The sequence below is a fragment of the Girardinichthys multiradiatus genome, chromosome 22 (genome assembly GCF_021462225.1).
Source record: "Girardinichthys multiradiatus isolate DD_20200921_A chromosome 22, DD_fGirMul_XY1, whole genome shotgun sequence".
In the NCBI taxonomy this organism is placed as follows: domain Eukaryota; kingdom Metazoa; phylum Chordata; class Actinopteri; order Cyprinodontiformes; family Goodeidae; genus Girardinichthys; species Girardinichthys multiradiatus.
Window position 1 is genome coordinate 42,125,852 of NC_061814.1, and position 26,968 is coordinate 42,152,819.

Consider the following 26,968-nt stretch of genomic DNA (forward strand, 5'->3'; position numbering starts at 1 on the left):
ATGAAATATGAAAAACAAGAGACAAAAAAACACACAAACAAACTGGGGGGAGAGACAGTAGGCGAAGCGATTCAAGACCTTTCGGAAGCTGCTGATGTTTGTGTGGTTGGGAGTAGAAGGAGTAAAATGAGTCTTATGAGGAGTAAGTCCAGAAAACCTGCATTGTGCCTGGTGGTAAAGCCATTACTACGTGAGGCAGCTCATTTGATCCAGCCAAATATTCCAGTCACCCCAAAAAAGGGCTGATGCACAAGGAAAACCTTACCGGTACTTAATGTCTGCATCGTCTTAAAGCTCTGCCATCTGTTACTTTCAGTTTGAATTAAAATGTTTGTCAGCAGAAATGCGGGTCAGGAACTTTTAACCTATGCACACCTTGACTTTTTCACATGTTGTAGTCAAGGCCATGGCTCATGCTGTCATTCCACAGGTACCACAGCTCACCTGGCCAGCAGCACCAGCTGTGCAAACACTTGAGAAATGTGGAGCAGCGATGAGTTTGATGGTAACTTGTTGTGACACATCAGCAGCCTGCAAAGCAGTGCCTCTTTGGCTCGCAGCTTCTAATGTCATTAAAACAATGACTCACGTTAAGCGAAAAAACATACATGGCTTTGGTCAGCAGGATAAAGGTCCCTGGCACACAAATGAGTGTCCATTAGACACTTGCTAGTGCTGGTGCGTCTCAGTCTGGAGGGTGCACACGTGTTTCAGTGGCACTGATGAGAAGACAGAGCGAGATGCAGGATGTCTCGGATGGAGGGAATGCAGAGAGCTAAGGACCTCTAAAGTTAGCTGCAGTGGAAAATCTGAAAAACCGTCCCCCAAGCAAAAACATCGTCTGGAAAAAATGACGGGACACTTGAATAATCTGAGTGCAGTGATAGGAAACAAATGTGGTGCCACCCTTACCATCCTTGAGCACAATACCATCCCTGTGCTTTAAAACCAGACTCTAGGTTATTTCTGCACCAAACTCCCTCGCCGTTGCTGTGCCTTTTAGTCTGGAGGATGGGGGGGATGAGAGGATGGTAATGCTATTGATGCATGCATAACCAATTTCATGGCTCTTGTCTTTTCTTCTTCCTAGTTGGAAGCCTCCATTTTGAGTAGTGTCACTGTCAGCTACGTCCAGATGTCTGTTAAGAAAGACTGCCATGGAAACCCACCACGGGTACAAAATCGCTGAGCGGTTTTCCATCATATGAGACTTTTTTAAAGCAAACCTTTTCACTTGCATTCCCTGCATTAGTGTTCTAACATGGTAAGAAAGGGGCATTGTCCCCAGTCTGTAGAGCATTGAACTGGTATATGAAACTGGTGAGTGGGGCAGGGGTGAGAGGGGTTGGGGCTAAGTGTTGGGGTGTATGGGTTCTTCCTTCCAAGAAGGACTATATCAACGAGAGTCTATGAGTTGTTTGACCCTCTCTGGCTTTTTATCTTCACTATTGGGTGTGTTACATGCAGTGCTTTCATACAACTCAAAGTTTATGGACTTTAAAACCTGTTTTGGAGGGGATTTTATGTAATAGACTGACAAAAAGCAGACCACTTCAGTAAATTGGATCCAAAATGATACATGGTTTTATTACTAAAAAATTTGTTTTTTGCTCATGTTTGAATTTAGCGTCCCTGAGTCTATGCAAAAACCTTTTATTGCACTTACGTCTGCAAGTTTTTTGGGGTTTGTCACTACCAGCTTTAAACATCTATAGATTTTTCCTGTTCTTTGCAAAATAGCTCAAGCTCAGTCTCAGCTCTGAACATCACTTTTCAAGTGTTGCCACAGATTCTCAGTAGGATTTAGATATGGAATTGATTGGACCTGTCAGGATCTGCTATTTTGGTTTTTGTGCTTGTTTACTTTTGACTGTTTTGTGAATTCTGTCCCTTTGGTTTATTTACTACATTTCATTGTTTCCTCTGTTTTCCTGTGTTCCCCTTTCCCCTTCTCTGTGCCCTACTAGTTCCTCCCCTTGGCCTTAGTTCCCCTTCAGTTATTATTACTCAGTGTTCTTTTCCCTTTATATTTGTAGTTCTTCCAGGCCTTATTCCTAGTATAGTTCCCTGTGTTAGTCTCTATTGTTTCAGTTCCTTCTTACAGGTTAGCCTTTAGTTATTTGTTTGCCGCTATACTTAGTTCCACTTATTGTTTACGTTTTGTTTTGCATTTATTCTAAGTCATCACTTTCTCTGCTTCCCTCCCAGTTAGTTTAGTATTTGTTGTGGTTTGTTTTTGCTCTCCCTTTTCTGTTAGCGTTTGTCATCTTTAGATCCTAGTTTTCCTTTGGTTGTCTTATAGCTTTATTTCTCTCGTGTCCCTGCGTTCTCTAGTTCATGTCACCATAGTAACCATTCATTCCCTCAGTCTCCACAGCCAGTTCCCGCACCTGTTTCTACTTCTTCTCTGATTACCCTAGCTTCTCCCTCATTGGTCCACTCCTCTCCTCTCCCTGTTTATATACCTGGTTCTGCCATTTATTCTTTGCTGGTTCCACAATTCTCCTGGTCATGTTTGTCACGTCAGTCTTCGTGTTCCCTTGGGATTATTTCTGCCTCTGTACCTCCTATGACCTGTAAGTGTTTTTTGTGCTGCCTGAATTAAAGGATTTGTTTTCAACATGGTGCCACCCAGTGCTTGTCTGCATCTTGGTTCACAACTCCCCCAGACTCTGACAAGACCATTATAGCATATGAACATGCTTTGATTTAAACCTTCACCCTGGTCCTCAGGGTCCACTGTCCTGCATATTGTAGGTGTTTCTCTGCTCCTACACATCTTACCCAAATAAACAAGTGATTAACAGACTTATGCAGCACTGGATGGCATGCAGAGGAGATAATGCAACCATTTGAATTAGGTGTGGTAGAGCAGACATCTAATACAAGACATCTAAGTTTTCTGCAGCCTCTAACAGGTTTTCTTCTGGGATTGTTCCTACTTATTCTTCCCACCAAGTCTGACCAGCTTCCCTGTCCCTGCTGCATCCCCTTTAAAAAGGGAAGCATCCCCACAGCATGATGCTGCCACCACCATCTTTGACTGTTGGAATCTTGGTTTTATTTTCCACAGTATTTTCTGTGCCAGCCAGAAAGTTGAACTGTGGTGTCATCTGACCAGAGCACTGTCTTCCATGTGTTTGCTGTGCCTCACACACGTCTTGAGACAAACTGCAAACGGGACTTCTCGTCGCTTTATTTAAACAATGGCTGTCCTCTCGCTACAATTCCATAAAGGCCAGTTATCGTGCAACTCTATTACTTAGGCTCTGGATAGATTCTCCCACCTGAGCTCTGTATCTCTACAGTTCTTCCAGTTTTAACATGAGGTTATTTGCTGCTTCTGTGGTTAATGCTCTCCTTGCCTGTTCGGTTAGTTTAGGTGGACTAAACATACTGTTTCCATTTTCTTTTTTTTATTTTAAAACATTTTTTTTTCAGTTGTGACCTTTATTTTTTTTATTTAAAAGTATGCAGACAGGAAGTGGGGTGAAGAGGGGGAAAGACATGCAGCACACGTCGCCGCGGTTAGGATTCAAACCAGGGTCAGCTGCGTTGAGGATGGGTCGCATGCTCTACTACTATGCCACTAGCCTCGCCCCACTGTTTCCATTTTCAGATGAATGACTGATCAGAGGTCTGTGAGATGTTCAAAGACTGGGATATTGTTTAATAACCTAATCTTGCTTTAAACATCTTCACAACTGTCTACTGTGTTCCTTGGTCTTCATGACACCATTTGTTCGGAAATGTTTTCTAACAAACCTCTGAGCTCTGAGCTCTTCGGAGAACAGCTGGATTTATGCTGACACATTTATGCTGACTCTCTTTACTAGGTGAAGTTTGAGGGCAGTTGGTTATACTGGATTTTATTTAAGGGTTTCAGAGTGAAGTGGGCTGAATTTAAATGCAAGCAACACAGTTGAGGTATTGTGACTTGGAATTTCAATAAAATACAGTAAAGTTTGTAATTGTCACATAAAAAAAACATGAAAAGGTTTAAGAAGTATTAAGTGAGTGTTACACGTCTGTAACACTGTAGGTACAGCTTTACATCAAGTATGATGGGACCAATATGCCTTGACAGATCTTAAATTTGAAGGACCACACCACAATTTATTATATTTACTTTAGAGAGCTTCCCCATCAGACAAAACACGTAAAACTGGGGACCCATCCAGGAAGAGGTTCCCCCCACCCACTCTCACTGTGTCAAACCCACTTGTGTTCCAAGCACTCAAAGATTCAATCATGCTGAAATAAATTTATCTCACAAGCTTCTAACAGAAACCCCCCCCAGTGTGCTTGGGAACACCAGGTATCGCTGAAGCGTGACTCGTGACCTGACCTTTGCACGGCCCTCGGCTGACCTCCAGCTGGGGGTCGCGGCACTTGGCTCGGAGGAACTCGCAGCGAGATGTGAAGGTCCGGCCGTCGGAGGCACACAGGGGTTTTCGAGGAGCTCCAGCGCATTCCATGTTGCACTCTTTATCCTGATCCACCCGCAGAAACTGCAAAAAGTAATAAAGCAGCAGATCAGCTGAGAAAACGTTTTCCAAATGAATTGTTTCTAAGTGAGGTATGAAGCTCTGAATCATTGAAGTCCACAACAAAAAATGAGACTTTCATGGGACTCACAATCGTTAGGAGATGTAGCAAGCATATAAGAAATGCATTTTATGGACGCTACAGCACCAAAATTCTTATTATTTAGAATATTATTAAAAAGTTAATATAGTTTGGGAATTCTAGTCCAATCATATATAGATTCAATAAACACACACGCATTTATTTTTGCTAATTTTGATGATATGTTCTAATTTCCTGAGAAACTGCATTTTGGGTATTCATCAGCTGTAAACCATGATCTTCTAAATAAACACTACAAATGTTTCCCTCTGCATGTAATGCATCTATATAAAATATGGGTTTCAGATTTTTTATTAAATTACTGATATATTCTACTTTATTGTGATGCACCTGAAGTTGCTTTCAGGACAGAAGTCACAGACGAATCAGTGCAAGGTAAAGTCAACAAATGTAGCCACACTTTATTTTTGTCTGTGGTACTGCAAAAGACTTGACAGACACATCCACTTGTCTTTGTCTGTGCAAACACCTGCACAGGTATTCACCTGGCCTCGCTCCTAATGATGTGCTGCTCAGCCATGAAAAAAGAAACAAGAACTTTCAGCTGAACGCTTCGGATCACCTGTGTCAATGCCAAGCTACAAGCTGCGACTGCTACAGTAAATAAAAGACAAACACACATCACTCAGCTTTGTGAGCATTTTCCTACAGTGTTTGTAAGATACATTTACCTTGGGAAAATAATGAACTGGGTAAAGTGGAAAAAAACAAACTCCACGCCCGTGCCAAACACAGGTGCAGTCACATTCAGAGATAAATACTGAGACTTTCTGTTCCCTCCTATTAAGTCTATCAACATTTGTCTTCCAGCTGTCCCCTTTTGTGCAGTACAATGTTTGTTCAGTTTTCAGCAGATGCTCACAAATTTAAAAGCTTCCTTAGTCAGTTGCCAGCAAACGTACAGAACGTTGTCTGTCTTTTTCCTCGCATGCATCAGTCCGAAGCATGAACCAGACAGTCAGTTGCAAAAATACTGGAACACAGGGTCAGAATCAGAAAAGACCCATTTCCAGGAAGGGGGTGGGATCATCACCAATAAAAAGAAAATTTGTAGTGTCTGACATTTTACAAATGAAGGGAGAGATGAGGTTTGGTGGCAGCGCCCCGCCCCCTGCACCCCATACCCCCCATGCAGACAGGTATGGCTGCAGGGCTGCATGCACCTGGGAGAGGGCTGGAAGGGGAGGTTGACCGCTCGGGGCCTGTGGGTGGGGGGATTTGAGTTCTACAGCCCACTATGTCAGCTCTGCTCATAAATCTTCCTGTGGAGAGATCAGAGTGGGGAGGCCCGTTCAGACACATCAGAGGAGAAGCCATGAGGGATTTGGGCTGAGACACATAAAGAAGTCACATTTTATGAGGCAATGCATATCGTCTTTTAAATATGTTTTACAAAGTCAAAGCATCAAAAAGCGCTCTAATATCGCAGGTGTGCACTGATGTCTCTTTTATATTCTGTTATTCACAAAACAAAACTAAAAGAAGGTATTTGGCATTTTTGGAGAATCAATGAATGATTCAATTAAACTATTAAGTTTACAACTTTCTACAAATAAATCTTAATCATGTAAAATCATGTGTCACAGTAACTGAAACAAGGGGGTAGCAACTGATTATGTTGTGGTAGAAGTGGGATTTCTTTTCTTTATGACTGGTAATTCCTCCAATTACTCCAGCTGTTGGCTGGAGGATCTGGCTCCCAGCATCTTGAACACTTCTGGTCATTTGAAGAACTACTGGGGTACTTTGATGTGAAGTGTTTAGATGTAAATATGAAATACTGTACTTCTTTCAACAGCTACATATGGACGTGGGAAAATGTATTGGCTCTTCTGGTTAAGATGTGGAAAAAGCCTTAAAATGAATCTTTTATTGCATTAAAATATTCTCAGACTGAAAATGTTTGAAAAATCCAACCTTTAAATTGAGTAGATTTATTCAGAGAAAATAGTATGATGTTAGCCAACAATTATTCTCTTTAAAATGAATTTACCTGAATAATTTTTTTAATTTATGTTTGTGCATCACAGTGTATGGAAATGTGAATACTTATTAATGCATGACATCCTGTTTCCCTGGTGTTTAAATATGAGGTGACACAGAGGCCCAGCCATTGGTTTACAGCCATTCTTAAAATGGAAAATGTTGGAGAACATACCATTCAAGTTGACCAATGTGTGCAGATCTTCAGAATTGAGGAAATGTCTTTAAGAAAATAGCTACCCTATAGGTGTCAGAGCAATAATTAAAATGTTTAATACAGCAGGAATGGAGACAAAATGTATCTTGCCTGTATGTTAAGTAAGCGACATGGCTGAGAGAGGTAAAACATTTCAAAAGCTCACTGTTACAAAGCTGCAACCAAGAGTGGTATCATTGGGTCAGTAGGTCTCCTCAACATCATTCAGATTATATCAACATGCCAAGCAGCAGTTGCTTGGGTGAGATGCCAGGAAAAACACTTTCATGTCCTACCATCACAAATATAAATGTGCAGTTTGAAGAAAATCACTGGGACTTTAGCAGTGTCAGATGAGACTAAAAATGACAATTTCAACAACAAACACTCCAGGTGGGTCTAGCGTATAACAAGGGATGAATATGTGGAGAAGCACCTCAGTCCTACTGTTAAGGTCTGGCATGCTGTGGGCCCTGGGAACCTTGTCAGAATCCATGGCCTAACCTTTTGATTTGAAATACCAGGACATTTTATATTTACATTACATGACATTTCTGACAGTCTCTGCCAGAAAAGTAAAATGAATCGTTGTTAGGTCTTTCAGCAGGATAATGATCCATAAAGCCAAATCAACACAGAAAGCCTGTGAGCCAAGTTAAAGAAAACAAAGCATGAAGTAGTACCCTGAGCCCTGGAAGATCTAGAGAGGTAAACATTTAATGACTCTCTGTCTGTTTTCTTCAACCTTATTAATGCTATTAGAAAAAAACCAAGTGCCTCATATCTTAACATGATTTTTATCCCCCTCAAAGGTACTCAGATTAAAAGTTGGATTATTCGGTATTTTTTGGCATGAGATTATGATTCTTAAATAAGAAATGAATTATTTTTAAATGGTAAGTGAACTGAATTTGTTTAGCACTTTTCCAGTTATACCAACCACTTTACACTAGAGCCACTTTCACCGAACCACACTCCTACAAATGTGTGCACACAATGATGCACATATTGGTAGGCAACTTGAGGTTAGGTTTCTTGCCCAGGAGCACATTGACATGTGGCAAGAAGAAGCTAGAATTAAAACCACAACTTTCACATTGCAAGACAACTACTCTTTAAGGTTTTTTACACATTATTAATAGAACTGCCTTCAAATCTACCTGTGTAGTATGTGTTTGCCTTCTAGTTTCGAGTCAGTAATCTAAAGTCTCGTACACCTCCTTTGTTTGAGTCCTAGTTCATCCTGATGGTACTCTGTTTCCTCTTCTCATAACTTTTCACACCATTCTCCTCCACTCTCTCTCTAACAGTTCCCCCTTCATTCGAGGGAGTCTTTTGCAAAGACACTGAAAATCACTCTGAGTGTGCGTGTCCGACCAAGGCTGGTGGTCGCCCTCCAGCACACAGCACAGCAGCAACAGGCCTCTGACTGCCAGCAGACTGACAACTCAAACTGAGTCTTTCAGCAGCTCAGCATCCTGCTAAATGGTCACTATACAGCACACAGCAGAGTGCAAAATGCCTGCAGGTTTACGATAAAGCTCTACGATCAGAGCCTGGGAAAACGCAGCAAGCTGTGAAATCAGCCAACGACAAAATCCACCACCCAGATTCACCATCAGACAAACGAGTTTTCCTGGTAAAAATCCCAAGTGGCCATGCCAAATAGGACAACATGCAGGACATGAAAATGAGATGGAACAAGAAATGTTTGAGAGTAATGGAGTGCTGAGAACCTCTTCCTCATGTAGTGAGGTGTCTGCCGTAGAGACTGACATTCCCCTGATGTCTCATTCCAGCCTCTCCAAGTTAGCCCCATCATTGTGCACTGCAACATGGTTAGAGGGCTGATGAATGGCCTCTGCTTCTACAAACAGCACAAGCTTCCACCCTGATTCATCATAAAAGATCTCCATACAAGACAGGACACATATTGAGACTAAATCCATCTCCTGCCCAAATCCTTTTCTTCTCTACTTCCAGGCAGCTGCCTCTCTTACTCTCTTTTCTCTCTTTTTTTACTTTCTTTTCAGTGTCTCTTTCTTTGTGTGATCTCACTTGGAAGAGGCTGTTTGCATCTGCTTAAAGAACACAAGAGGTTGGCGAGGGAACTAGAGATGAATAAAAGACGTTGAGACGTGCAAAGTGTGATGAAAATGTTTTTCCTACCAAATCAGCCAGCATACAAATCAAATCCTATTACCTCCCCCCGGCTCTGTGGCATTGTGGGGCTGAATGGTGTACAGCAGAGGCAAGCCTCCAGCAGAGAGCCTATTGTAGACTGATAAGGGCCTGGTGGGTTGGGAGGCCCCCGCTTCCAATGCTTGGAGAAGCCCCTCACACTACGCTCCTGAAGGGTCAATGGGGCTGAGTGCTGCAGCTAATGTGTTAAATGGCCTTAGCAGGGGTTTCCTGCATTGATGCAAGGATGCATCAACGTTTCTATCATGGTGGAAAGGGAAGAAAGTGTCAGCCTCTGAGCAGCCTTTTTATCTCAATCAGAGAAAGATGTTTCAAAAAAATGTTTTGACAGTAAGTAGACATTGATGGAGAAACAAGCCTCTTTGCACAGGTGTGAAGTGTTCTGAAGGCACACTGGTCACCGAACCCATACAGTGTCTTGCAAAAGGTATTCATACACCTGGTTCTAAAATAAAATCCCCATCTTTAAAGCTCTCACAGAGTTCTGTTCAAGCCATCATCTGAAAATGGAAAGAGGGTGGCACAACTGCAAACCTACCAAGATTCAAGTTTCTTTATTGTCATCATGACCCATAAATGAAATTTAGCTGAGACTCGGATCAAAAGATACACATGTAGGTTATCGAAACTTACAAAATTTAAAAACGCATTTGAAAAAAGAAAACATATGTACACGGAATGTGGCATTTAGTATTTACATGAGGTGCAACTTGTGCTGAAACAGTCTGAGATGGGCTGGTGGTTTGATTTTCAGCAGAGATGTTTAGTGTCTGCCTGCAGTGGGACAATTGCCTTCACTGGTGCAGGAAAGAAACTGTTTCTCAGTCTATTTGTTTTCCTGAATCATTTTCCTGATGGAAGTGGGACAAACAGCGCATTGCCTGGGTAGGTGGGGTCTGTTGCAATGTGTCTGGCAATTTTCTGGACTCGTGCTCCATAAATCAAGTCCAGATCCAGACTAACACATGGATATCCATCTCAACAGAGAGGCCAGGCAAGGAGAGCAATGATCATGGTAGAACCAAGAGGCCCATGGTAACTCTGGAGGAGCTGCAGAGATCCACAGCTCAGGTAGGAGAATCTGTCTAAAGGACTACTATTAGTTTTGTACTCCACAAATCTGGCCTGAGCAAAGACACTGTTGAAAAAAAGTCACAAGAATTCCTGCTCAGAGTTTGGCACAAGCCATGTAAAAGATGAAGATGGTGCTCTGATCAGAGGAGTCTGAAATTGAACCTTATGGCCTTCACGCTATGTTTGGAAAACTGCACATCAGTCTGAATACACCATCCACAGGGTGACGCAAGGTGTTGGTTGCATCACATACTGGTCAGAAATAATGTAAAAATGGATGGAGGTAAATAAAATTAAATCCTAGAAGAAAACCTGTTAGAGGCTGTAAAAGACTTCAGACTGAGGCAGAGGTTCACGTTCCAGCAGAGCAACAACCGTTAACATATAGCCAGACCTACAATGGGATCATTGAAATAAAAGTATGTTCATCTGTAAGAATGGCCCAATCAAAGTCCAGACCAAAATTCAATTGAGAGTGTGTGGCAAGACTCAAAAACAGATTTTATATTCTCTCTTTATCCTCTCTTCATCCAGTCTGACTGAACTTTAGCTGTATTGTGAGGACAAATGAGCAAAACTGGTAGACAGACTCCAAAACATTCAACTTCACCATGGAGAAACTGGTTTTACAAAGCACTGACTCAGGACAGCTGAAAAAAAATTGCATGCCACATTTTTCAAATTGATTGGTAACAAACTGAAAGCCATGTATCATTTTCCGTCCTCTTCACAATTCCAAAAAAAACTTTGATTTGATCTGTCACATAAATCCTAGGAAAATACACTGAAGGATCAAGGATGTGGCTCTAATGTGACAAAAACATGGAAAGGTTTTCCAAGGCAATATATATCATGTTAAATTTTGCTTTAAAAAATATGTGTTTTTTTCTGTGTGCTCCCGTATTTTCACACATCATTTTCTACTCCCATTTCCCATGGAAAAAGTCTCTTGCACGAATAATCCTGGAAAATATTCCATAAAATTAGCAAACTATTCAACCTCTAACATGCACATAATACCAAATTCAGACAGGCACATGAAACCAGAAATCAAACAGTGAGTCAGAACTCAATCAAAGAGAAAGTCTGTTGCTGAATGTGTTATTTCAGTGAAGCAGGGTTCAATCAACCATTCTGGAGATACAGATATCACCCCAACATGCAGATAAATAGGGCTGCTTCTCATTCCTGTAGTTCTCCCATGCGCATGCAAAAATACACCACAAACACTTCTGAACTGAAGATGCTCTAATTCCATTTTTGAAAAAGACATCTTGACACCCTCACACTGACTCACACACACACAGACCCTCAGGAGATTTAGTGTGAGTAGATGTGAGTATCAATGTCAGAGGAACATTGGCTTAGTGAAACAATTCCTCCCACATTCCTCAGCTTCAGAGCGCTGTCACTGAGAAAGGATTTCAAACTTTTTACTCACAGGTTAATAACTCTTGGACATCTTAACGCAAACCATAAATAATGTTTCTGGGGAGGTGGCTGCCACATCAGCCGGTAAATCGGTGGGGTGGGGAGGCTCTGACTGAGCACATTCCACTCCCTGTTAATCCTTCTTTGGCGCTGTACCTGAACTTGATCGTGATAAAGAAATTCCACCCCCTCTCAAAATGCTATTTTTTTTTTAGTTTATGAAAATCATGGACCGACTGCTGTCGTTGTAAACAATGCCATGTGTCATGGAGCTACTCTGCACCAGCTGCTCTGCCCCTGAGACGCCACAGGAGGAGTCCAGAGGACTGTGAGGCAGATAGGTGGAGAAACCAAACTAGCCTATCTGAAGTTTGTTTCTGTCAATGTTTAAGGCATGTGTTGCCTAACGTTCTTCATATGTTTGTTCATTTCAAGTTGCCAGAGGTGGTTTTTAATGTAGGTGGTATGGCTCCCCATACAGGGGTGACGGGGTGACATCTGCACCCTGAATACGTTGTCTATTCCTGATCTGCATGTCTGTGTATTGTACACGGTGTAAGCAATGTAAGAAATTAATGGTACAGTGGGATCTGATTTACAGCTTTAATCTGGCCAAATTAAAGGGCAATTACACTGTTTTTGAGGGAGAATCTGGAGTGCATTTGATCATCTCTAGTTAAAAATCTGTGATACTTAGACTAGACAAATCTGGTGAGGGATATTCTCCATTAAAAAGAGCTTCTTTAAAACAACATTTTTCTATATCATTTTAAATTCATAAAACAAGCTACTACAATTTTTTATTTATATAACTAAATAATAACAGTAAATGTGTTTTTCAGTTCATAATTTTTCTGGAAAGTCACATGATAAAAACATTTGCTTTTTGCAGAGTGAGCTTTGTTGGGGCAGTGGGTGTGTGAGTCGTTCTGAAGGGGAAGGGGTGCCCAGAAGGAGGGACTCGCCCTGGATGCCATTTATGCATTATCTGACCCTGCAGACTGCAATGCAAGAAGGGCTGTCATTGATCAGTTTGAAATGTACATCAATATACATGTAAATAAAATTATGGTGCATTTTTGAACAGCTGTGATATCTCATGGTTCTATTTAAACTAGTATGAAATTCTACATACTAGCATGTTAACATTATCAGTAAAACAGAACTTCCATTTAAAAGCTATGTAGGCTGTTGTTTAATGTGGGTGTGCTTGCTGAAAAAGGCAATCTGAGTGACAATTATTACTTTGGCCATTAATCCGTTTTCATGTTCAGTGTGACCTCGTACTCGTCGTATATATATATATATATATGCAAAAATATTTTCAATGGATAATCAGTTTATTTCTGACAACATCCTCCAATATATATTTATATGGTGCTTAAAATTTGAACAAAGTCTTTCTGTAGAACATCACTTAAAATCTGACATAAAGGTGCATCTCAATAATTTTTAGTATAACTGAAAAGTTTATTTGTTTCAATTATTCAGTTCACAAAATGTATTCCATTTAATGTGTATAAATGAATTGTGCTCAGAGTGAGATGTGTTAAGCATTTATTTCTGATATTTTTTATAATTGCGTACAACTAATGATAACTCAAAATTCAGTATCTCTGAAAATGTGATTACATAAGACCAATAAAAGATGGATTTAACATAGAAATGTTGAAATTATTATCATGACTTACACATTTATGAGCAAGACTGCTGACTTTAAAGTTGTCGAGCAGACAGTCACTGAGAATGTGTTTGTGTAAGCTACAAAAGGTCAGCTAAAGAAGCTGTCCACAGAGTGCTATATCCAAGCATACTAATAAAAAGTTTAGTGAAAGGAAAAAGTGTGGTAGAAAAAGACGCACAAGCAACAGCTGTAACTGCAGCCTTGTTAGAGTTGTGAAGTAAAAGCCAATTTAAGAGTTTTACTGCAGATACGTGCTCATGTATGTTCCACTTACAAACCATTAGAGACATCAGAAGTGTCCTACTGGAGAAAAGGGAGGTACAAAGTCCTCTATTCATATAAAAGTAAATATTGCATTTGATTTGTCCCAGAGACTGGAGGAAGCATGTAGAGTCACAGAAGCCAAGTTGCTTAAGGTCCAGTGTGAAGTTTCCACAGTCAGTGATAATTTGGGAGCCATTTCATCTGTTGGTGTTGGTCCAATAGGTTTTATCAAGTCCAACGTTAGAGCAGGATCTTGCAGGAAATTTAAGATCATCTAATGATTCCTTCTGCTTTGAAACCTAATAGAGATGCTGACTTCTGGCACCTGCCCGCACTGCTAAAAGCACCAATAGCTGTTTAATGACCATGGTATCACTGTACTTGATAAGCTGGCAGCCTCTCCTAACCTGCCACACCGCATCGAGGCGGTAATCCATGCAAAATGAGCTCTGAGTAAATGTTCAGTAAAGCCTGAAGAGTATAAGGATAAACTGTTCAGCTGGATGAAATGTATGTATTTGCAATCATTTTCTATTGGTCTTATTTAATAATTTTTCGTGAAACAAGAATTTGGGTTTTCAATAGCTGTAAATCGTAACCATCAACATTTAAAAACGATTTTGCATTTTTTTTATATTTTAACCATTGTTATGCACATAAAGAAAAGCATGTGAAACACTATGCGACTGTTGCGGCTTCGTACCGTGAGAGCGGAGAACTTCTGAGCGCGTCCTGCGCACATCATGCAGAGGAGAGCCAGCAGCGGCCAGACGCGCATCCTGACGCAGCGCAACGATAAAATCTCCCCAGAATTACGCACGGTCCAAACTGCCCTGCGCTCCACTGCGTGGACTTCACTCCCGCACCAGATAATACGTTGAGAAAAGCTGCAAAACTGGCTAAAAATCCCCTCCGTCTCTTGCGGAAAGTGCCGGTGTTGAAGAGAAACTGGTTTGTTTCGCTCCGTTTTCTTGTTTTCGTCTGCCAAACCGCTTCTGTAGAAACTCTCCTTATTTCTGGTAGAGTAATAAACCCCCCCACCCCCGCAGCCCTGACCTTTCCCCCTCCCTCCGTGTTTTGCTGCGCTCTCTCTTTTTTCTCCTCTTTCAGATTCAGCTTTCACACCCCTTTCCCTCCATACTTGACTCTATGGACGAGATTCCTTATCGGGATGCAGGCAGCTTTGCAGCCGGTGGGCAGGCAGGCAGGTAGGGGGTAGGTGAAGGACTACGTCTGCTGCTGGTAGGCGAGCCAAACACGTCAGGTATTCTTGTCTCTCATCCAACTCATTCAAAACCGAATCTTTCATTTTTCTCAAAATACTTTATGATGATGTTCATTCAGTAGATAGAAAGAGCAACAGATGCAATATTCTGGTTTTATCCAGATTTTGAGACACACACTGTCTGGATTGGATTGTTTCTAGATAATCTCTCAGTTTATATTTATATTCTCAAGTGAAAGCTGCACAAAGAAAAGCTGACAAAATAAACCGACTCGAAAAGTTATCCAACAATCTTCACATTTAGAGTCTAAAAACAAGCCCAACATATCACGTTTCCTGTTGATTAATCTGAAAATGACCCCCTGCCAAAAATAACTCCATACTTGGGATGGTGAATGCTTAGGTAGTACTTGAAGCTAAAATTATAAACTGGAGATTAATCTTGAAAACTCAACATGTCTTCGACCTTTCGAGCATCCCGTGTAGGACACCACCCTGCTGCTGTGACGCCACCTAACGGTAACTTTGAGTAGTAGCTGACCGGCAGATCGCAATAAACCGTTTTGTGCCCAGTTTAGATTTAGGCACAATGTTTTATATTAGGAATAACGTATCGCATTAACAGGTAGGAGAGTTTTGCAAACGTATTATTACTTATTAAGCTTTTCCACATTCAGTAACATCCACAAATTTCCATGTTTGTACGAGGAGTTTATGTGATATTATAACCTTTATTCCAGACATAATTAGTCCATATCATCAAAAAGAAAAGAAAAAGAAGTAAAAAAAAAAAACACAAAGCATAAAAGCAGCTATTCCAGTGTTTAAAAAAACTTGAGATATATCTGGTGTCACTATATGTTGGAATTGACAGAGCTCTAACTATTCGTTCTTCGACACATTCAAACGGCACATAAATGTATATATTATGATATTTATGATAAAACATAAAAAGTAGGAATGTTGCTCATAACAAACATTTGACTTACAGGTGTCCATCATGAATCCTGAAGAAGATTCTACTTGCATCCTGAAAGTCTACTTGCAGTTTCTTCATCACAGTTTTACTGTAGTTACACCACAGGTGAGCCGCATAGAAGGAGGTGCAATAAGCTCGGAAAATAATATCTGTGCACATGTTAAATTAACGTGCCAAAATATTAGCTTGTATATACATCTTACAACACTGACGCTTAACATCATCATCATAAAGATCACATCTTCAAATATGAAGTAAGTCTTTCACTTTGCTCACAACATCCAAAACTTGATTAGCTAAATAAAAAGATGGAAATTTCAGCTTCTGATCCTCTTTAGTTGTAGCAATCATAATAACACTCTACTAAGGATTAAACATGATGCCAAACTGGACACAATACCTACGCAGACCCTGAGTAGCTGCTGCAAACCAGCACTATAGGGAGACAAGAGAACTAAATCGTCTACATGCATTAAATGATTGACAAGAAGGTTATCCACCATTCATCCAGTCTTATGAGCACTTAATTCAACAGACACATAATCAAATACAAGTTAAAAAGAACTGGAGACAGAACTCCTCCTTGTCTTACTCCATTGGATACTGAGGAAGGTTCAGAAACCTCCAAACCCCATTTAACTTGCCTAATCTGATGAGAGTACCAGAAATGTAAAATCCTGATTAAATAAGCAGGGACCCCTCTACTTTAGAGTTTAGCAAACAACTTATAATGGTTAACTCTGTCAAAAGCTTTCAATGCATCTAAGAAACACACAAAAATTGATCTATTCTGTCTCTTATTTGCACTTACAATCGCCTTCACAGAATAAATACATAAATCAGTACTGAACTTACTTTTAAAGCCATATTGGTTTTCAGATGTTTAGCACTCTTAAAGTGTTTTTCATATAATGTGTTCAAACAGGTTAGACAATACACTTGCCAGGACAATTGGTCTATAATTATCAGAACTAGATATCTTCCAAGTTTTTGTGTTTACAACTGGCGCTAATAATACAGATAACATTGAATCAGGTAAAATGAAATAGTTGAGAAAACCTGTAAAACACAATGAAAGTAAGATACGGACTCTTCGACTAGCGAACTTCAGGTGCTCTGCTAATAATAGGTCAGGGCCACATGCTTTATATGCTGGCATTTTCTCAATAGCATGATGCGCTTCATCAGCTCAGACCAAGCAAAGTAATGCATAGTGAATAAAACAAAGAAAAATCCAAAAATGTGATATGTATTTGCATCATGCCCCATTTTACTCTGATACCCGCAAATAAAATCTGGTTCAACTAATTGCCTTGAGAAGTCCTCTAAAAAGAGTCCACGTCTATTGATTTTCAATGCAAGCTTATTTTTGAAAACTTTAGATCTTTGTTAGAGAACATTAGGGAACATGCAGCATCATGAAGACCAAGGAACATTACAGACAGCTCAGGAAGAATGTTGTGGTGAAGTTTAAAGCAGGATTAGGTTTTAAAACAATATTCCAGGCTTTAAACATCTCACAGAGCTCTGTTTAATCCATCTGAAGATGGAGAGAGTATGGACCAACTGCAGACCTACCAAGACATCTTTACTTTGGTCAAGGCTTAGATGTCTGAGAGTTTATATGATAACAAACCAATCAGGCCTTACGTGAGCACCGGCTAACCGTGTGTTGGACCAACAAACAAGCTTGACTCATCAATGAATGTGCTCCACAGACCCCCCAGGAGGTATGCTGTGGTGTGATAACAAATCAGTTTATTCTCATCAAACAAATACAGACAAACAGAATGATATTTATTAAATCAACATTAAAATCTTAGATAATTTTTACAATGTAAGACATTCAACCATACAAATATAGGAATGTGTGAATAATGTATTAATTACACAAATAAATCATTAAATAAAAAAAATCAATTAAGATTCGAATTATTCCAGTAGGTATATATGTAATGTAATTATTTTACGTTGCTACAGTCCATCATGAAATATTTTGAAACAACACCATTGGCCAGCAGACAGACGCTATCTGATTGGTTAAAGCTCACAGCAACTCAACAGTAGACCAATCACCTTGATTCAAACAGAAATGTCTCATTAGAGGCACACAATGACAGAAAATGTCGTTGTGACGACATATTTTTATATGTAATAATTTATGTATTTAATCTTTTGTTAAAATAATCTAATTATTATAGATAATTTAAATCAGAATCAGCTTTATTGCTGAGGAATAAGGAATTTGACTCCGGTACAATTTGCTCTCTTTTGTATATATAGCAGTGGAAATAAATAAAGAATATCTTTTTCAAAGTACACATATACACAATTGACTTTACTATAGAATATAATGTGAGATCAGACCCTGTAAGTTAAGTATTAGCTTATTTAATGTATTTTTTTTTTTTTTACAATGTAACCACTCTCCCAAATGAGAAACTAACTTAGAAAGAAATGTTCACTTAAATCTTACTCAGAAAATCATTTTTAATGCAACAATCAGTGGTCTGAAAAAAGTGCCTTAAGATGAGATGTGATCATTGTTTTGTTTTTTTACTTTATTTAGAACAAGAATATTGTAGAACAACATTTAGAAAACAAATACAGAACGAGATATAAACAGAAATACAATCTAAGGCCATTAAACAACATGCAAATTAACCTGCTGCTCGAGGGTTGTAGCTTTTTGAGGGCAGTTATAATTTAAATGGCTTTAGCATTTCAACTTGATTTTAGGGAGACTATATAGATATTAACTGAAGATAATATTTGAGACCAACTATGTTGTGAATTGGCACTATATAAATAAAACTGAATTGAAGTGAACTGAATTAATAAACATTTGGAAATTAGATTTTTGTTGCAGATATATGGTGGTGTGAATATAATATTTACCATAAATAATGAAAAGTTACCAACATATCATAACTCTGTATTACTGAAGTCACTTTTTTCCATTACAAATAAAACATCCTTATTTGCTAAAGTAATCTCCAGATAACATTTTGTCAAATCCGTCCAAAATATTCTTGTACATTGTATAATAATCCTAAAAACAGATTAACTACAATTTCTTCATGATTTTTGTAGAAAATGCACATGGGGTCAAACATTTTTTATCAAAAATGTTTTAACTGGATAGCACTTATAATAATTTAATATTTTTATTATTATTATTTTTAATAATTTTCCTTGGAAACAACCAGGTCTACTTCCAGTTAATATTTAAAATAATGTAGGACCAAAACATTCACAGTATGATGAAAAGATGTCTGTTAAAAGAATAGCCTATTCCTTGTAGTTTTGCTGATTGTTTTTCATACTAATAAAAAGACTTTCATAATCAATATAAATGGCACATGGATCTAAACATGGAGCAGAGTGATCTTCACTTTGAGGTAGAAATGACAAAGCACCACTGGGCATTGCATCAAAAACTACGGCATATTCTTCAGAAAACTGAAAAAGTGACATAAATTCAGTGTAAGATAACAAATTACCGTTTGGATTTAACAATTGCTATACACGATATATTCCCCGATAGAAACATTTTCTATTTAAAAAAATCATTTTTTATACTTAATTTCACAAAAAACGGATGTTTAACGGTTTCCTATTTCAAAGGTTCACCTAGCGTTGTGTCACGAGAAACCGGCAAGACACTCAATTTCCCATAATGCTCCACAGCCATTCCCTCCAGACGTCACAACGTCGTCTTTCCGCTTCCTTCCGTCTCTCCAACGCTCGCTGCGTGGTTTAGCGGCGTTAGCTTGTCGGTTCAAGCTGTTGTCTTGTTAATTTACTAATCTGCAGGTTTGGATTGATATCCACCAGAATGTCGTACCAAGAAGAGGAGGGAGTAAGTATTAATATTCTGTGTAATAAACTTCAAAACTGTTTTTGGTATATTTGTAACACCTGAACCAGCCGCTTAGCACGTAGCTGCTAGCTGCTCAAGCCGCCGGCAGAGTCCAACAGCATCTGTAGTTGGCTTGCGTGAGCGTCATTACTGTTGATTGTAACGGACATTTAACCATATCTGTAAATGTATCTGCAGTCAGATAACTGGCTTTAAAGAGATTAAGATGGTTGTACGGTGGAGTAAGCTAGCGCTACTGATCCCTGTACCAGCTTTACCGCAGCATTAGCTAAAAATGCTCAAATATATTTCTCTCCACAGTACGATCCTTACGCATACTCAAATGACTACGATCTGCACACAGGTAAATATAACTTACGATGTTTATGAGTAAATGTTTGAATTGTCGCGCCGTTTCATTTTTTATCAGGATTAACTCAAGAAATTAGAATATTTCGAAAATGCAAAATTATTTCAATTATTCAATTCAAAAAGGGAAATTCACTATAGATTCAGTACAATTAGTGATTAATTTCAGGCGTTCATTTCTGAAAATCTAATCATTATGGATTTCAGATCATGCAAACACTCAGCAAATTAAAATATTACATGGGATGACTAGGAGACATAATTTTCATACATAAATGATTATCTGTGGCCCACACAATCACAGTGGACATATCTGTCCAGCCGATAGCCATCCATGAGAAGAGTAGGTAACAAAGCTCATTGTTAAAGAAGCGGACTGTTTGATGGCTGTGTTCAAGCATAATAATGGAAAGTTGAGTGGAAGGAAAAAGTGTGATATGTCTAACTCCAAAGATAATCTGTGGAATATTTCATTTGGTTTATATTTCTCCAATGCGCAGCAAATGTCATCTCAATGCAGGTTGCAAAAAAAACTTCCAATACATACATATGCTGTCAGTTCAGCCCGATCATGTAGAAAGTTTTAGAGTTGCATACATTTTAATATGATCCTAGTTATTAAGCAAGGAGGAAGATGAGATGCACCAGACCACCTGAAGGCTGCTGAACTTTCTTTATATCCCAGCGGATTCATAACCTGATGGCCTTCATGCCACACCACACTGATGCAGTAATTCATTCAGAGGTACTCAGAGCATATACTGTATTGTACTTTGGTATACTTTTCAGCACCCCAACATTTCTATATTAAAAATTATTAATTTATTGGCTAGATGTAATAATCTGATTTGACTTTGTTTTCATTAACTGTATGCCATAATCATCAAAATAGAAATGGATGCCTAAATATTTTCACTTTTTGTTTTTAATTATTGAGGATAATGTAATTTAACGAGATGAACCTGCAGTTGTACACACCTGAAGGGCCTCTCTAAGTGAAGCTGGGTATTGACTTCCATTTGCAGGTGACCCTAAAGCAGATCTTGCGTTCGAGAGGCAGTATGAGCAGCAGACCTACCATGTCATTCCGGAGGTGATCAAGAACTTCCTACAGTATTTCCACAAAACCATCTCTGATTTGATTGACCAGAAGGTTTATGAGCTGCAGTCCAGCCGCGTGTCCAGCGAGAGCATTGAGCAAAAGATCTTTGAAATCCAAGACATCTATGAGAACAGGTACACCCGGTTCTTTGCTGGTAGCGTATGACAGACAGTTGAGATGTATGTTTACACACATTGTGTTTATCTTCATTCGATTTTGCTTCTAATCAGCTGGAACAAGTTGACGGAACGTTTCTTCAAGACCTCCCCCTGGCCTGAGGCTGAAGCCATCGCATCACTTGTTGGCAATGGTGAGAGCATCATCTAATCAATCTGAAATTTAACTGTTTCCTGGTTTTTGTGTCAGTGTGAACAATTATTAAATGGATAAAATCATATCAAAGAAGTGTCTATAAAGTGTCCTTGCAGAGAGTAGAGCCAATCTAAGCAGCCTTTCAGGTACCATAGCCACTATCCTCTGCAGGATCTCCTCCATGTCTGTGCACTGACTCCCCCATCCAAAAACATTACTGCAGTGTGTGTTTTCCATATGAGATGCATATGTATGATGTTATCCTGGTGCTGTTTGCCATTTGTGTAGATGCTGTGTTCCTCATCCTCTATAAGGAGCTCTATTACAGACACATCTATGCTAAAGTCAGCGTGAGTAACGGCATGATATGAACATCTGGTTGACTTCTGAAGCTGTAAAGTAAACTAAGCATTCTGAGAACCTTTCTGATCGTCTGTTAGAATAACGATACCTGTTTATAATTAGGGTGGACCCACTTTGGAGCAGAGGTTTGAGTCCTACTACAATTACTGCAACCTGTTCAACTACATCCTTAGTAAGTTGAATGTTTTTCCCTCACTTTTGGCTGTCGGTGTAAAATACCTGTTGATGCATCAGTTACATGAGAACATTTGACTGTAAACAGATGCAGATGGGCCCGCCCCCCTGGAGCTGCCTAACCAGTGGCTGTGGGACATCATTGATGAGTTCATCTACCAGGTGCGCTACATGAGATTCTTTTTATTATCAGCAGAGATGAAAAATAAGATGTTATAAAAACGCTAGATTGTAAAGTATTTGTTCATTTTTTTTAACTGCACCTTTCGCACCACAGTTCCAGTCCTTCAGTCAGTACCGCTGTAAAACAGCCAAAAAATCCGAAGAGGAAATTGAGTTCCTGAGGAATAATCCAAAGATCTGGAACGTCCACAGTGTCCTCAATGTTCTCCACTCCCTGGTGGATAAGAGCAACATCAACCGACAACTTGAGGTTTACACTAGTGGAGGTACACTGTGATATTTGGGTGTTTTTAAAATAGAAGCTTAGATGATTTTGAATCTTAAATATTGACCTAAAAGTGGTTGGAAACAAGTTTAAATGAAGTAAATGAAATCTAGAGCATTTAACTCCATTGGTTGGCTGCAGGGGACCCAGAGAGCGTGGCTGGGGAATATGGACGTCACTCTCTGTACAAGATGTTGGGGTACTTCAGCTTGGTTGGACTCCTGAGGCTGCACTCTCTACTAGGTGATTATTACCAGGCCATCAAAGTCCTGGAGAACATTGAACTCAACAAGAAGGTAAGAGAGAAACCTGCTGAGACAGAGTATGCATAAAACTCTGTTGACCCTTTGTGGATTCATTCCCCCTCGTCCTTCAGAGTATGTATTCCCGGGTGCCCGAGTGCCAGATCACCACCTACTACTATGTAGGTTTTGCCTACCTGATGATGCGCCGTTACCAGGATGCCATTCGAGTATTCGCCAACATCCTTCTCTACATCCAGAGGACGAGGAACATGTTCCAGAGGTCAACATATAAATACGAGATGGTCAGTAGGATAACGTTTGTGATTATGGTCTGATTTTAATCATTTAAATAATCCAATTGAAATGTTGCTCTCTGAAATGTTTTTAGATCAATAAGCAGAACGAGCAGATGCACGGCCTCCTGGCAATCGCTCTGACTATGTACCCAATGCGCATCGACGAGAGCATCCACACCCAGCTGAGGGAGAAGTACGGAGACAAGATGCTGCGTATGCAGAAGGGGTGAGACATGTAGTGAAGTGTTTAGATCTACAGACGCACTGAGGAATTGACGAATGATTGATTAACCTTGACTGGTGAGCAACTGGTTAAAAAACAAATTTTCTGTCCGATCACTCAACACATCATACCCAAACACTACCAGGCTGTGGTAACCACAACGCTCTTTAGTATCAGCGAACCTTTAAAATTTCTGTGGGTTATTCAAGCTGTGCCAGAGCAAGACTTTTAGCAGATAACAGGAAGGCTGACCAGAGTAACGCAGAGTTAATAATAATACATTTTATTTAAAAGCACCTTTCAGAGCAATCAATGACTCTGGACAAATCAAACTGCATGAAGACAATAAAACAAGATAAAACATAATATGTAGAGCTCTTGAGCCACCTATGATTTCCTCATAGAGCTGGTGTTCTGTTCTCCATGTCAGAGATCTGCAAGTGTTTGAAGAGCTGTTCAGCTTTGCCTGTCCCAAGTTCCTGTCACCTGTGGTGCCAAACTATGACAACGTCCACCCCAACTACCACAAGGAACCCTTCCAACAGCAGCTGAAGGTCTTTGCCGAGGAGGTGCAGCAGCAGGCTCAACTCTCCACCATTCGAAGGTATGGAATATTGATCTTGGCTCCAGGTTTTCTAGATTTCCTTCTTAATAACCAGTGACTTTTAAAGCTGTGTAACCCTTCATGTTGCCATGCCAACAGTTTCTTAAAGCTGTACACCACCATGCCAGTAGCCAAACTGGCAGGATTCCTGGACATGTCGGAGCAGGAGTTCCGGATCCAGCTGCTCGTCTTCAAACACAAGATGAAGAACCTGGTATGGACCAGTGGCATCTCGGCACTGGAAGGAGAATTCCAGTCTGCGTCTGAGGTTGACTTTTATATTGATAAGGTAAGTGTGTCCTTTATACAGTGCTGTGAGAAGGTTTTTACCCCCTTACAGATTTCTTCACATTTGTTTCAGATCAACAAACTAATGTTTATATCAGAAAAAGAGAACCTGAGTAAATGCAGAAAGCAGTTTTTACCTTATGATTTCATTCATTAAGGAAAAGTACCCGACCCTATGTGTGAAAGCAATTGCCCCCTAAACCTAATAAGTAGTTGGACCACCCTTAGCAGAAACAACTGACATCAAGAGTTTTCTCTAACCATAAATGAGTCTCTACCGAGGAATTTTGATCCGTTCTTCTTTGAAGAAATGTTTTATTTCAGCCACGTTGGACTGTTTTCCAGTATGAACGGTGTAAAATCTCTGAATTGGATTGAATCCAGACTTTGGCTAGGCCACTCTGAAGCTTCATGTTTTTGAGTCATTCACAGCTGGGCTTGCTACTGTGCTTTGGATCATTGTCCTGATTTTGACTTTGGTTCCCAGAGTCGGAGAAATGGCTTTCACCCTTTCCAGACAGATGGATGTCCATGACTTGTTTTTCTAGATCTGTTGTGTTTTGATATATTTCAGCTATTAAAGAGGTTAAATTGAAATAGTTTGTAATATCTGCAGGTCAGGTAATACTTGGGTCTGGGGTTGGCTTGAGAAATTGATCTCAGCTTTAGAAAGAAACTAGTTTAATCACAATTAATTCATGACTTAACAAGGGGGGCAATTACTTTTTACCAGGGGGCTAAGTTGGTTTGTATAGCTCATCATTTATAAAAATGCATTTAGTGTTAAGTGAGGTTATTTTTATCCTGTTGGAGAACAACCCTTTCCCAGCACTGTAAATGCCCATGAAGCAGAAAGATTGTGAGAAATCTCAGCATTTGCACACGAGGAAGACTTCTAAATCAGTTTAAACACAAACATGGGGTTTTTGGGTCAATGCATGACATTTTAACTGTAGATGAAAAAAGCTTTTATGTTCTTTTGTTTGACCCACAGGACATGATCCACATTGCCGACACTAAAGTTGCTCGTCGGTATGGAGACTTTTTCATCAGACAAATACACAAGTTTGAGGAAGTAAGTAGAGATTCACAAAATATAAAATGAATAATTTAAATCTATGAAATTGGACAAAAGGTACTTAGAACAAACACCTTCTTTTTTTAAATCCTTTTCTTACAGTTAAACAGGACATTGAAGAAAATGCCAGCCACTGGCACCACTGTGGCAACAGGAACCGCTGCAAGCCGAGGAGTCTGACCTGAAGAACCGGGTCTTCTTTGGTCCGACTTGGTTTCCTGATGAAAACCTTTCTATGTGACCTGGAAACAATAAAATTATGGAGTTTTCTGATACAAAGTGCTGACTCTTTATGTCTGGAGCATGTATATACTTGACCACCAGGTGGCAGTATTTACAAGCACTTCCTCTGCTGATTATTAGCAAAGAAAGAAGGTATTTCACTGCTTTACACAAAAATGTCTAAGTTTAGCTTTAGAGGTGCAGCTCGACAATTTATCTTGTCTGTTAAGTACAAATTATCAGAGTAACTGAATTTGAGATTTTCATCAAAATGAACAGAAAGCCTATAAATATGTTTCTGTGTGTAGTGAGTCCATTAATGTAGGAGTTAATTTTTTTCAGTGGTTCAGTTAAAAGCAAATTACCTTTTTAATGTTACTGAGATGCACCTGGGATCAAACTTTGCATTACCGATTATAATGACTCCAAGTATTTAATGTTTGGCTCGTCTGGATTTCAGGTTTCTTCATTCTGGTGCATCAGGCGTCATATTATTGCCGACACCAAGATCAGAGACCATTGCATATTTAATTAGCACAGATCGTCCCACAACATTTCCCAACACAGATCTTATGGCTGGTGATGACAATAAACAAAAACTTGCAAAACAGGAATATAAAAAGTCTTTTTTTCATTACACGCCACTCAACAGAAACATCTGTTATACAAGGGAAACAAACAGACATTTCACCATAGCACTATATACTCATACGCCAAACATCCAACATTAGTTCCATGGTAACTGTTGGTAAGACATTTTTTCTTCAAAAATATTTTTTAATTCTATTTTTTTAATACAAAAATAAAAATAAAGTAAATTTTCTCATTTTGAGCACAACTTTGACTCCCCCCACGTGGCAGTGTAAAGTCACTGGGCACATTGCCATCTATAAAATTGTTAATTTGTTTTTAGAAATATTTTTGTTCCTTTTTGATAAAACCATATTTTCCCTTCCTCGCCATTCTGGGGTATGATCTTAGTCCATCTATTTGGGAAGTCTTTTATTCCTGTGCTGGATATGATCCTCTGTTTACCTTCCACAGAGTTTTAAATATTTTCTTTCATCAGAAGGAGCATCACCCTTCTCTCTCTGTGATTCTTCTAAAATCAAAATGAATCTTCCATATTTGAATAGAATGTTCCTAAATTATTTCCAAACTATTAAAATATATCTGTTGCTGTTCCCGTCCTGCATCTCGTTACCAAAACAATGCCCTAAAATCTGCCTGATTATTTAATGTTCTAAGTTTCCTTTTAGAGGCCATCTGCTGGTCTGAGTGTGTATAGATTGGTTTATGCGTGTGTTTTTGTGTGTGTCTGCAGTCCAGGTCTAAGTTTAAAAAGAATTAATGAGAATGAGGCACCTTTTAGAGGATTTTAAGGTCATGGTTGTAGCAAATGTTTCCCACAAAAAGGCCCGGTCCATCTCATTCACTCAGATGTTTAATGGCTGTCAGGGAAACCTTTTGTCTTGCTGAAGACAGGCATCCTGCAGATGGAATAAAACTCTACAAACTGGTAATGTGACCATCTTCATCAACATAAGACCCAGTCAAACCAGCCCAGTGGTGAGTCTGTCCTCATGCTGGATGTGTCACTGATGCACTGGCTGATGGGTATCCCTAGACTACAAACACTCCTCCGGTCCTTCCCAGGACGTTGATGCGGAGGCATAAGGACACACACGAGCTAT

General features: G+C 39.5%; 2 protein-coding genes across 5 annotated transcripts in view; one reads left to right on the forward strand and one right to left on the reverse strand.

The window, feature by feature from the left end:
* Positions 1-14,504, reverse strand: part of smoc2 (SPARC related modular calcium binding 2) — a 46,461-nt gene extending 31,957 nt beyond the window's left edge. For 2 of the 4 annotated variants that reach the window (XM_047350811.1, XM_047350808.1), the window contains exons 1-2: positions 14,188-14,503; positions 4,349-4,511 (exon numbers count right to left, since the gene is read on the reverse strand). In XM_047350811.1, the coding sequence (XP_047206767.1) occupies positions 4,349-4,511; positions 14,188-14,262 (238 nt within the window). In that variant the 5' untranslated portion in view covers positions 14,263-14,503. Of the gene's footprint in view, positions 1-4,348; positions 4,512-14,187 lie in introns of all 4 variants that reach the window. The other 2 variants (XM_047350810.1, XM_047350809.1) reach the window with 2 other exon arrangements.
* A 4,889-nt stretch (positions 14,505-19,393) lies between these two features.
* Positions 19,394-25,331, forward strand: LOC124859497 (eukaryotic translation initiation factor 3, subunit 6 interacting protein). The gene is made up of 15 exons (XM_047352308.1): positions 19,394-19,550; positions 19,872-19,914; positions 20,945-21,155; positions 21,252-21,331; positions 21,622-21,683; positions 21,799-21,868; positions 21,959-22,032; positions 22,148-22,319; positions 22,460-22,614; positions 22,695-22,865; positions 22,952-23,085; positions 23,513-23,686; positions 23,786-23,975; positions 24,969-25,049; positions 25,155-25,331. Exons 1-15 carry the CDS (start codon positions 19,527-19,529, stop codon positions 25,230-25,232), a joined length of 1,719 nt encoding a protein of 572 aa, XP_047208264.1. The 5' UTR covers positions 19,394-19,526; the 3' UTR covers positions 25,233-25,331.
* The last annotated feature ends 1,637 nt before the right edge of the window (positions 25,332-26,968 follow it).

What these genes read in the sequence shown, in the direction of transcription:
- LOC124859497 (XM_047352308.1), top strand. Translation starts at nt 19,527, where the DNA reads ATGTCGTACCAAGAAGAGGAGGGA. An exon ending in ACATCTATGCTAAAGTCAGC is followed by an intron (nt 21,684 to 21,798) that starts GTGAGTAACGGC and finishes GTTTATAATTAG; the next exon opens with GGTGGACCCACTTTGGAGCA. An exon ending in TTGATGAGTTCATCTACCAG is followed by an intron (nt 22,033 to 22,147) that starts GTGCGCTACATG and finishes TTCGCACCACAG; the next exon opens with TTCCAGTCCTTCAGTCAGTA.